Source organism: Schistocerca gregaria, chromosome 6 (genome assembly GCF_023897955.1).
Source record: "Schistocerca gregaria isolate iqSchGreg1 chromosome 6, iqSchGreg1.2, whole genome shotgun sequence".
NCBI lineage: Eukaryota > Metazoa > Arthropoda > Insecta > Orthoptera > Acrididae > Schistocerca > Schistocerca gregaria.
The window spans coordinates 253,567,530-253,578,294 of NC_064925.1; the positions used below are offsets into that span (position 1 = coordinate 253,567,530).

General features: G+C 39.7%; 1 protein-coding gene across 2 annotated transcripts in view; it reads right to left on the minus strand.

Annotated features, from left to right (window-relative positions):
* Positions 1-10,765, minus strand: part of LOC126278170 (ribonuclease Oy) — a 58,416-nt gene that overhangs the window by 19,933 nt on the left and 27,718 nt on the right. For both annotated transcript variants that reach the window (XM_049978065.1, XM_049978066.1), the window contains exon 4: positions 7,717-8,089. In XM_049978065.1, coding sequence (XP_049834022.1) covers positions 7,717-8,089 — 373 coding nt within the window. The remainder of the gene's footprint in view (positions 1-7,716; positions 8,090-10,765) is intronic.

Consider the following 10,765-nt stretch of genomic DNA (forward strand, 5'->3'; position numbering starts at 1 on the left):
TCTGAATAGGTGTTGGTAACAATACACTCACAGCGATGCACGTTTTTTGCATCATGAAAGATATCCAAAGTTTCACTATCTGGATAGGACTGTATTTGAATGTCATACATGAAATGTGTTCACAGTTGCAATATGGACAACCATCAGAAATAATGACAGTGCAAATTTGTACCACACCAGGACTCGAACCCAGATTTCCTGCTTGTCACAAGTAAGTCACCTTACTATTAGGCTGTACAAGCACAACTCAAGGCCAGACCCAAACTTCCAAGTGTTGTCAGCCAGATGTCTAAAGCCTGTACTAACACATTCATTATGTACATTCCCATACAGGGGAGATATTTTAATTGAAAGTCACTTGCCCATTGTCAGCAGATAAATAAGAAATTACAGTGCCTGTGTTGTTCACAAGTACAAAGCATAGTTCCTTTGGACATGCATGGATACCGAAAGACTAAATTTCATCAATGTAGAAAAAGACAGATTGCTACTTACCATAAAGAAAACATGTTAAGTTGCAGACAGGCACAATTAAAAGACAGTTACATAAAGCTTCCGACCACAGTCTTCATCAGCAAAAGAGAAACATACACCATACATACACACAAGCAAGTACACCTCATGCACACATGACCACCAAGCTACCGGAGTTGGTGGTCATGTGTGCATGAGGTGCGTTTGCTTGTTTGTATGAATGGTGTGCATTTCTCTTTTGTTGATGAAGGCTGTGGCCGAATGCTTTATGTAAATGTCTTTTAATTATTCCTGTCTGCAACTTAATGTGTCTTCTTTATGGTAAGTAGCAATCTATCTTTTCCTACGTCATTGATATTCCTGCCAGGAGTATCCATTGTTGGAATATATTTCATGTATTTCTTAACATCTGTAGTCAATGCAATGCCTGTTCCTTCGGACATGCATGCATGTATGCATGCATGCCCAAAGGAACATGACATTGTACATCTGAATAAGACAGGCACTACAATATCGTATTTGAATGTGTACATTGCTGCCTGTCAAATAAGTTCTGTCCCCGGAGCACAAAGCAGTGAACATCTAAGAAGCATCAATCACAAAAAACACTATTTTCAGTGCTGTGGGCAAGCCACCAAGAGTCAGCAATAGGTAACTGGCCATGTAAATGAATGTTTCACACTAAATTATCTACAGAATGTTCTCAGAACAACTGTGAAGTGTAGCCTTACAGTTTTAATTGTCACCTCGAAAAAATAGTTAGGTAATTCATGTTCTGTTTGTTTGCAGGTACACGTCCTGATGCACACAATTAAATCTACACACCCAGAACAATAGTATGGCATAGAGGAGACAAACCAAAATGGTGCAAACCATTGATAAAGTGGAGAATCATGCGACGACTCATTTTCTGATCTGAACATATAAGGGGTGTTCAAAAAGAAAAAGCCAGAGGCATAATTACAGAAACCGGTACCTGTATGTTAGAAGTATTGACCCTGGCTGTTGAGACACTTATCCCACTGTGACACAGGCCGGTGACTGTCTGTCTCATAAAATTCCCAGGGCTGCGACGTTAACCAGGTCCACACGTACAGCTGGACATCGTCAACCAAGGTGAATCTTTTGCCCCTCAGAGACGTTTTAAGGGGACCAAAAATAGTGTAATCACAGGGAAGATGCCCGGACTGTATGGAGGAGGGTGGCTGACAACTTCCCATTTGAATTTCTGCAGAAGTGCCGCAACTGTGTTGGCGATATGAGGCTTTGCATTGTCGTGGAGCAGAATGACCCCACGGGTGACATTGCCTGCTCGTTCTGATTTGATCGGTGAAGGGTGGTCAAGGTTTGTTAGTAACACTGAGTATTCACTGTTGTCCCTTGCTGAAGGAAGTGAATCAGAAGGGGGCCATCTTGGTCAAAGAAGAATGTCAGCATAACCTTTCCTGCACTCCTGTAGACGGCAATGTCCTGCTGCACATGCGAAACTGGTTAACATCGCAGCCCCGGGAATTTTATGAGACAGCCATTCACTGCCTTGTGTCACAGTAGGATATGTGTCTCAACAGCCAGGGTCAGTACTTCTAACATACAGATAGTGGTTTCTAAAATTATGCCTCTGGCTTGTTTCGTTTTGAATGCTCCTTATATACACGGAAGGGCAGCAAGAATGGTCACAAATCTGATCCATGGAAGAGTGTCACAGAGATATTGAATGAACAGAACTGGAAGACTCTTGAAGATAAACTTAAACTATCCTGATATAGTCTATTAACTTAGTTTCAAGAACCGGCATTAAAGATAACTCTAGGAATATACTACAGCCCTTTACGGATTGCTCACACAGTGATCAGGAGAATAAGATCAGAATAATTACTGCACACACAGAGGCATTCATACAATCATTCTTCCCATACTCCTTATGTGAATGGAATGGGAAGAAACCCTAATAACTGGTACAATGGGACATGGCCTCTACCATGCAGTTCATGGTGGTTATAGGTGTAGACGTATTTGCAGATGAAGGGGAGGAACAATGCAACAATCAATACTGAATTGATGGAAGTGCACGGCAACAATGCATCATCTCTCTGTGAAGAATGAAAATCACAAGAGAAATGGAGGTCCTTGTACTTGAAGACCAGCATACCACAAACTAAACAACAGCGAAAAACGTAAAAATCAATCATGGATCAGTTTTCAACGTCTTGCATTTTGAACATGACAAAGGTCACCCACTGCCTGCTGAGTCCAATGCTACAATTCATTCACACAAGCTGCTTCTTTTGCTACACTGCCCTATCTAACACTGCTCCTAGTAACATTCTTTCTGTGAACAAGCTCTGAACTTTCTTCATATCAATAGCTGATGAATGTAGTGTTAATCACAATTTCTACTGATTCATTATAAGAACACTTAATATAGTGAATTACAGACTCAACATGACACGTGCACCAAGAGCATTTAATATAGCAAATCTATCATTAAGACTTCATTGTCATAGAGTGAATTACTAGATATAAAAAAACAATAAAATGCACTATTAATATACTGTACATCAGAATTTTTGTGTCCATCACATGCAAAGATAAACATTTTACATCAACTTAGAATATTTATATTTAGTATTGCAGTAACACTTCAAAGGCAATGGGACACTTAATTTTTCCCACAAACATACTGGGACACCTCAATAATGATGGGTAATATATGGGAAGATCAGAAAGTAATGCAAAATTGTTCTTTTCTCCCCTAGTATTGCAGCTGGAATTTTGAAATTTCATGACAATATAGTTTGAAGTTTGCACTAAGAGGGCGCAAAATGTCAACTTTCACAGCCAGAAAGGTCATAATTAATAAAATGTTCTGGGCTATTATGCTGTGATTAAATGGATTTCACATTAAAACCCAATGTTTGATCCTCATTTGCAGAGGACACTTTCAAGGGGGATCATAGCTCCGCTTCCATGTGCTTCCGCACAGTGGCGTGACGTCACGTTTTGAATACCCACACGCAATTGGTATTGTAGACTGCCATCATCTGCTTTGGCCTCACCCCATGAAGGAAGAATGGTACACATCTTCTTCAGCACCAGGATCCAGATGTCTTAACTTCATGCCCTCCTCCTTCCCATTGAATTCCTGGGGTGTTTTACAATCTCTATGGCCTCTCTGTATAGCCTATCATGGTATCCACTTTTGGTTGTTAGTACTTGACTCCTACCAAAATGAAACTGATGGTCTCCTGGCTGCAAACCATGGGCCGCAATAGCTAATCTGTCACTCTCTCCTCTTCTGCAATTGTCCTTGTGCTCTTCTAGTTGTTTTTTGACCTTTATTTTTGTAGTACCTAGGTACATCTCCCCATAACTACATGAAATCATACAAATGCCTGCTTTTTCCAGCAGTTGGTGAGCATCCTTGGCCAGTTTTAGGTGATCTTATATCTTCTGAGTGGGTTTGCAGATTACTGTGATGTTTTGCTTTTCAAGATTTTTCTTATGCAGTCAGTAAAGTCCTAAATCAAAGGCAGGAAAACATTAAATTTCATTGTTGCTTGAGCATCGCTATGATTTCTATGTGGCAGTCTTACTCTCTTTACCTCAGTGAGCAAATAACCATTCTTGAGCAATACATGGGTGAGATGTTTTAATTCTGCTTCAAGCAGCTCTGGCTCGCGGATGTTCCTTGCTCTATTTGCCAAAGTTTCTATGATGCCTCGCTTTTGTTGTGGGTGGTGGTTCAAACCCCAGTGTAGGTAACAGTCTATGTGTATGTGCGTTTTTTGTAAACTGTGTGGCCCAAGCTCTTCTTTCTTGAAAACTAGCACATCAAGAAAATTTAATCTTCTGCCTGTCTCCTTGCCTCTTCCTGCAACATGAACTAAATCTTCGTATTGATCCCTTTGAGATGTTTGTGAAGTGACCTAGTTCCTCTCTACCATACCACTATAAAACAAATGTGTAGTGGTGACTGAGTTAGAATTGATAAACAAATGCATGCTATTAGGAACTGTATGCTGACAACATCTAATAGACAGAAGAAGAAATTTCATAATTTGCAACCTAATCAGATGATCCACAATTTAGGTGCTTTCCACATGGTTATCAATTTATGTGGACATCGTTATCTGTCAATGAGATATTTGTGTTGCCAAGGGTGGAAATCTTGCCATTAGCCAGTATAGAAACGGGCACTTGTAGTGTGGACATGGTTAAAGCTGAAGAAATCTGTACCGAAGTTGTTAGAGTGTTGTCCACACAAAGCCTCCATCAAATAATTTAACTGTGGTGTGAGAGGAATGTAAAAATAATGCCTGAGTTAGGACAATAGTGTTATCATTCTCCCCGCTGACAAGGGAAATACAATGGTCATTTTGAATGTGACCGACTATCCTAGTAAGATTCATAACTTATTTCATCAGCAAACATACAGAAAACTGAGTAAAGAGCCCAGTGACAAAGTTCTTAGAACTGTTTCACAGTCTTATACTGAGCAGAGCATTCAGAAAAGTTTGTTCAAATCAGTTGTGCTACCACTAGGACTTTACAGATTGCTGAAGGTGCACAAATAACATGTTCTCTTAAAGCTTTAATTTATCAAAGAGGAGGAGGAGGCAGGCACAAGATTAAATTTTTCTGATGTGCTAGTTTTTGAGAAAGAGGTCACAAGTTTACCAAAAACCCACACACACAGACGGTTACCTACATTGGGATTCAAACTACTGCTCACAACAAAAGCAAGGCTTGATAAAAACATCTGTGGATACAGCAAGGAACATCTGCAAACAAGAGCTGCTTGATGCAGAATTAAAACATCTCACCAACACACTGATTAGGAATGATTATTTGTTCACTAAGGCAAAAATATCATTAAGGCCACCATGCAGAAATCACAATGATGCTCAAGCATTGGTGATATCAAAAGTTTTCCTGCTTTTCATTAAGCCTGTTACTGACTGCATAGAAAAAAATCTTGAAAAAGCAGAACATCACGATAATCTACAGACCCACCCAGCAGATGCAAGATCACCTAAAATTGGCCGAGGGAGCTTGCCAACCACTGGAAGATGCAAGAATTTACAGGATTCTGTGTAGTTATGTAGAGATGTACGTGGGTGCTACAAAAAGAACAGCAAAAAATTACTAGAAGAGCACAAGGGCAATTGCAGAAAGGGAGAGACTGACAGATCAGCTGTAGTGAAACAAGCTTTGCAGCCAGGAGACCATCAGATTCATTTTGATAGGACTGAAGAACTGACAGCCGCAAGTGGATACCATGATAGGTTATACATAGAGGCCACAGAGATTGTAAAACAGCCTAGGAATTTCAATAGGCAGCAAGACGGCATGGGGCATGAAGTTAAAAGACATCTGGATTCAGGTGCTGAAGAAGTTGCGTACCATTCTTCCACCATGGTGTGATGCCAAAGCAGATGATGGCAGCCTATAACACCCAATTACTCTTCGGTACTTGAAACGTGTGACGTCATGCCACTGAGCGCCAACACACGGAAGCAGAATATTGCTTCAGTCAGTAGTGAGCCATTCAAATACTCTACGATCCCCTTGAAAATGTCCCTCTACAGATGAGGATGAAACATTGGGTTTTAATGTGAAATCCATTCGACCATAGCATAATAGCCTGGAACAGTTTATTAATTGCGACTACAGAGCATATTTTGTTTTCATGTGCACCTCTAGTGAGAGAAGCCTGAACTACAAAACAAACATGACTCATGTGTTATTGTCATCAACTAGAGAAGAGCAGCAAAGTGTAGTTTAATATTTGTGGGCCAAAGAACATAAACCAAGTGAAATTCACAGGGACACATGTGGTGTGTTTGGGGATGGCGATATGAACCGTAGTAAAGTCTCCAGATGGTGTGTATTCTTCCAAGAGGGCCTTAGCGATTTGCCATGCTCTAGGTGGCCGGTAACAGTTGCCACCCAACAGTATGTTGGATCCATTGAGGCAGCAATCTTGAATGATCGGTATGTGCAAGAGTGAACCTTATCACAGCAGTTCAACAGTTCCTATGGTGCCATATATGATACTGTTCATGAACACATTGAAATTTTGTAAAGTTAGTGCTTTCTTGGTGTCTAAGAACCTGACAGACAGTGGCAAGTGCCAACAAATGATGACAAGCATTACAACCCAGAACAGCACAGGTCTCTGAAAGGATTTGTCACTGGTGATGAACAGTGGGCATACCACCACACACCCAAAACCAAGCAAGCTTCTATGGAGTGGAAACATGCCGATTCCCCAGTACGAAGAAAATTCAAAGTAACTCAACCTGCTAGGAAAGTGCTTGTGACAATGTTATGGGATATGCACGGAATGTTATTGGTGGACTTTGCTGAAAATGAGAACACTGTGAAGGCTGCAGCCTACGTTAAAACTTAGAGTAAGTTGCATTGCACCCTTCGTGACGAACGCCATGACATTAATGCTTCACGACAAACCTCGCCCCAAGTTGCTGCTCCTGTTCACGAGAAAATCAGCAGATTTGGGTGGGAGATGCTCCAGCATCCACCACACAGTCTGGACCTTGTACAGTCCGACTCTCATCTGTTTGGTCCCTTGACGGAATTTCTGGCCCATCAATGATTTGCAACAGATGCGGAAATGAAATCAGCAGCCCGGAGATAGCTATACAACAACCAAATGGACGTCTACCAACAATGCATAGTGAAGTTCGTACCACAATGGGAGAAATGTGTTGAGAACTTTGGAGATTATGTAGAAAAGTAGGTAAGAGATGTAAGTTTGTTCGTGGTTTTTTGTGTTTTTTGTTACCTATTAAATCTTTAGGGTAACAAAACTGTTGTGCATTTATTCCAATTTTCTCTCGTACTTACTAAAATAAGCTCAGCTTATAACCCCATTTAAAATGATAAAGAATATTCCAGAATGGCAACAACAAACAAAAATAAAGACAAGATATCACTTATTTACAGAGAATTTCTCAATTTCTTCATGGAGCGTCAATGTGGCACTATGTCTCTGCCCTGAAATATTACAAAAAATGACCTGAATTGCTGTTAAAAACAGAATTTATGAAACTATGTTCCTATGAATGGAACCACTGTCAGCAGCTGGTAATTTTAAAGTTCAACTTTAGACAAGTATTTAGCAACATTCTTTCTACTATGAGGTAAGTACAGTATTTCCATATGAGAAAAGAAAATCATTAGTTCTTCTTAAAGACTTATCAGAAATTATATACATCATACCTTGTCTTCTATACATTGAATATCAGGGTCAACTCCAAGGACTCTCACGACAGCGTCAGAGAGCTTCTGAGCAGAGAATCCTTCAGCATAATCCATTTTGATGCCAGCTTTGGGCAATATGTGATCCATTCCATATGCTTCCAACCATTCCAGACCCTTGCTGAAGTACTTAAGCTCTGAATTAAGGTCTGGAAGACTTGCAGCACAAGTACCATGCCTCTGCCACTCATGCTTCCACAATGCAGATTCCGTTCCATTATAGACATTGACCCAGTACTGAACCAGCTTCGGCCTGATGGGTTGTAAGGCATTTAAATCAAAGTGTAAACTTGAATTGCAGTACTGGGGACCCCTCGTGCCCAGCTTCGATGGCCTGTGTCAAAACAAATAAGTTTCATCAGTTCATTGGAAACATTACCAAAGAATAAGTAGTTCCCAAACTATGCTCATTAATTGAAAAGGATGTAACGTAGGGATGATAGCGTATCTATTCAGATAACAAGTATGTAAGGCACAATTGTTAACAGTTCTTTGCTCATTAAGGAACATCATTCTGCTCTCCAATAATGTAAAAATGCACATAAAGTATGGAATAGCAATTAAGGCAGATAAGAAAACCTTTCACATGAGCATCGCAAATAACTCATGGACACAGTAAGTCACTTTTCAGATTTGCATAACTTTTCAAAATGAAGTAATTTGCAGAGGGACATTTTGTATAAGAACTGCAAACAATATCCACAAAGGCTCAAAGTTTTTACTGGTGTGATAAGTGCACATTAGCTCCCCTTCTCTCAGCTTAAATTGCATCAGTGGTACTGTTGTATATACATTACTTTTTTTAATTATTGATTTATGATCTGTACCATTAGTAAGGCATGAAACTTAAGTATGTGCACAAAATGAAAATTCAATTCAGAAAATTGTTAAATTAAAAAAAAAAAAGAGACATTTGAACTCGCTAGTCTTAAACTTCGGCTTGTGTCATTCATTATAGGAGCATACAATATTATTGTGGCACACCTAGTTTTCAAAACAGAGACTGATTTTTCTGAGCAAATACTGGAAATAACTGGAGATTGGATGATGGCGAGGACACTGTCCATGTTGTGTATTAATGACCGGGCTGAGAAAACTAATGCTAACTTCCGAATCTTTCCAGATGATGCAGTTATCTAAATGGATGACTATCTGGGAAAAAACTGCATATTCAATCAGATATTGACAAGATTTCAAAGGGGTGTGAAGATTGGCAACTTGCTTTAATGTTCAGAGATATAAAATAGTGTACCTATTTAAAGAACAACAAAATCATGGTATATTATGACTACAATATCCATCAGTCACAGTTTTAATCAGTCAACTTATAAAAATATAAAGGAGCAACAGTTTGTGGTGACATGAAATGACCTGACCAAACAGGGTTAGTGATAGATAAAGCTGGTAAGATACAGGGAAAATGACAGATGATACTGATTATTTACAATCGGGAGCAGTGTGAATTGTCATGTTTGATGATGAAAAATCGAAACCTGGAGACACTTGTAGATAAATATCAGCTGTTCCATGAAAGCCTACATACAAAATTTGAAGAACCACTACAAGTATCAAATAAGTTCACTACCATTTGCTTGTGGCTTACCTGTGAACAAGCATTTACAATGGGGGCAGGGGGGGGGGAGGGGGGACAGAAAGTGCATGAGAGACCAAGCATAGTGTGTCAACCTCTGCCTTAAAGGTTTTTTATTTTCCCCCTAATTATGGGCACACTGTTTTCACTCTGTACGACATTAATTATAGTAGCAATATAAACTGTGAAATTCAGACAGTTTTGTGAACACGCTGTTTTTGCAAGAAACATGCTTACTGAACAGAAAAATTATATTAATGTGTCTGAATTTCTACGCAAGCATGAAACATTTATCACTGATCTGCAGCTCCTTTAGGCCAAAACCTAGCAGCTATGTCAATTGAAACATTACGCTGGCATCCACAGAAGTCTAGCACCTACAGACATGTTCATATCGACTGGGGACAAGTTACATCTGAAACTGCTTCGCATTTCGGTAGGCGTTACATCTCAGCTGTCTACAATGACTTTTACAAGTAAAGGATATTACGACAGTACTTACAAGGAATATAATGTCAGCAGAGAAAATAGATATATTATAAAATACACACACGACTCACATGGGCTACTTAATAAACAATCAACTTCGTAATTTGTTATAAGAGGAGGGGGGGGGGGGGGGCATGGGAGATACCGTGACTGCGGGGAAAACAATTATTAATTCACTTCTAACGTTCTAAAAGAAACTGTGATACGTTTGTGATGTAATTACAGTAAGATAAACATGAGCCCACAAGCATATTCATTTAGTTCGTATATTTTAATTTCACGTTACGGGTGTTCTATCAATTTATTGTGCTGCTCCTCTTCAATGAAAAGAAGTATATCTTGGGTCTCTCCACTCCTTTCCCGCCACACTGAAACCAGTGACGAATTTATTGCCCTTCTCTGGTCTCCAGTTAGAACTTAAGCACGCTTCAATAACTTTCTACTAAGCATGTTTCCTTTTGTTTGGCATTTTGTGCAAAGGATCTCTTAGGATGCGGAAGTCCCTATACCTGTGGTATCTAAATATTTGTATTATCAACATTACATTACATTGTGCCGTCTCCGTCGCTCACATAACTTATGCTATATAATAATCAAAGCGTAAAATAGCAGACGCATGCCCTCTATACTGCAGTGCCTCTACAGGAGTCACTGTGAGCACGTGAAATTTCTTCGATGGTTACAAATAGCCAAAAGGCCGTCTACAATCGGGGACAAAAAGTGACTGCAAGAATCTACGAATGCGGACTGAACACGACCGAATGCTGTAAGCTCGCTCTCCAGAGAAAGATTGTTTTTGTTATAGAAACAGCTCACATACAATACAATACAGAAAACACATACTCCACTATAAGTTTCATTAACTCTGCAGTCTACACACTTTCGTGCTCAACACCCTGTCTTCGGCCAAAATTCACCACATTTCTCTGT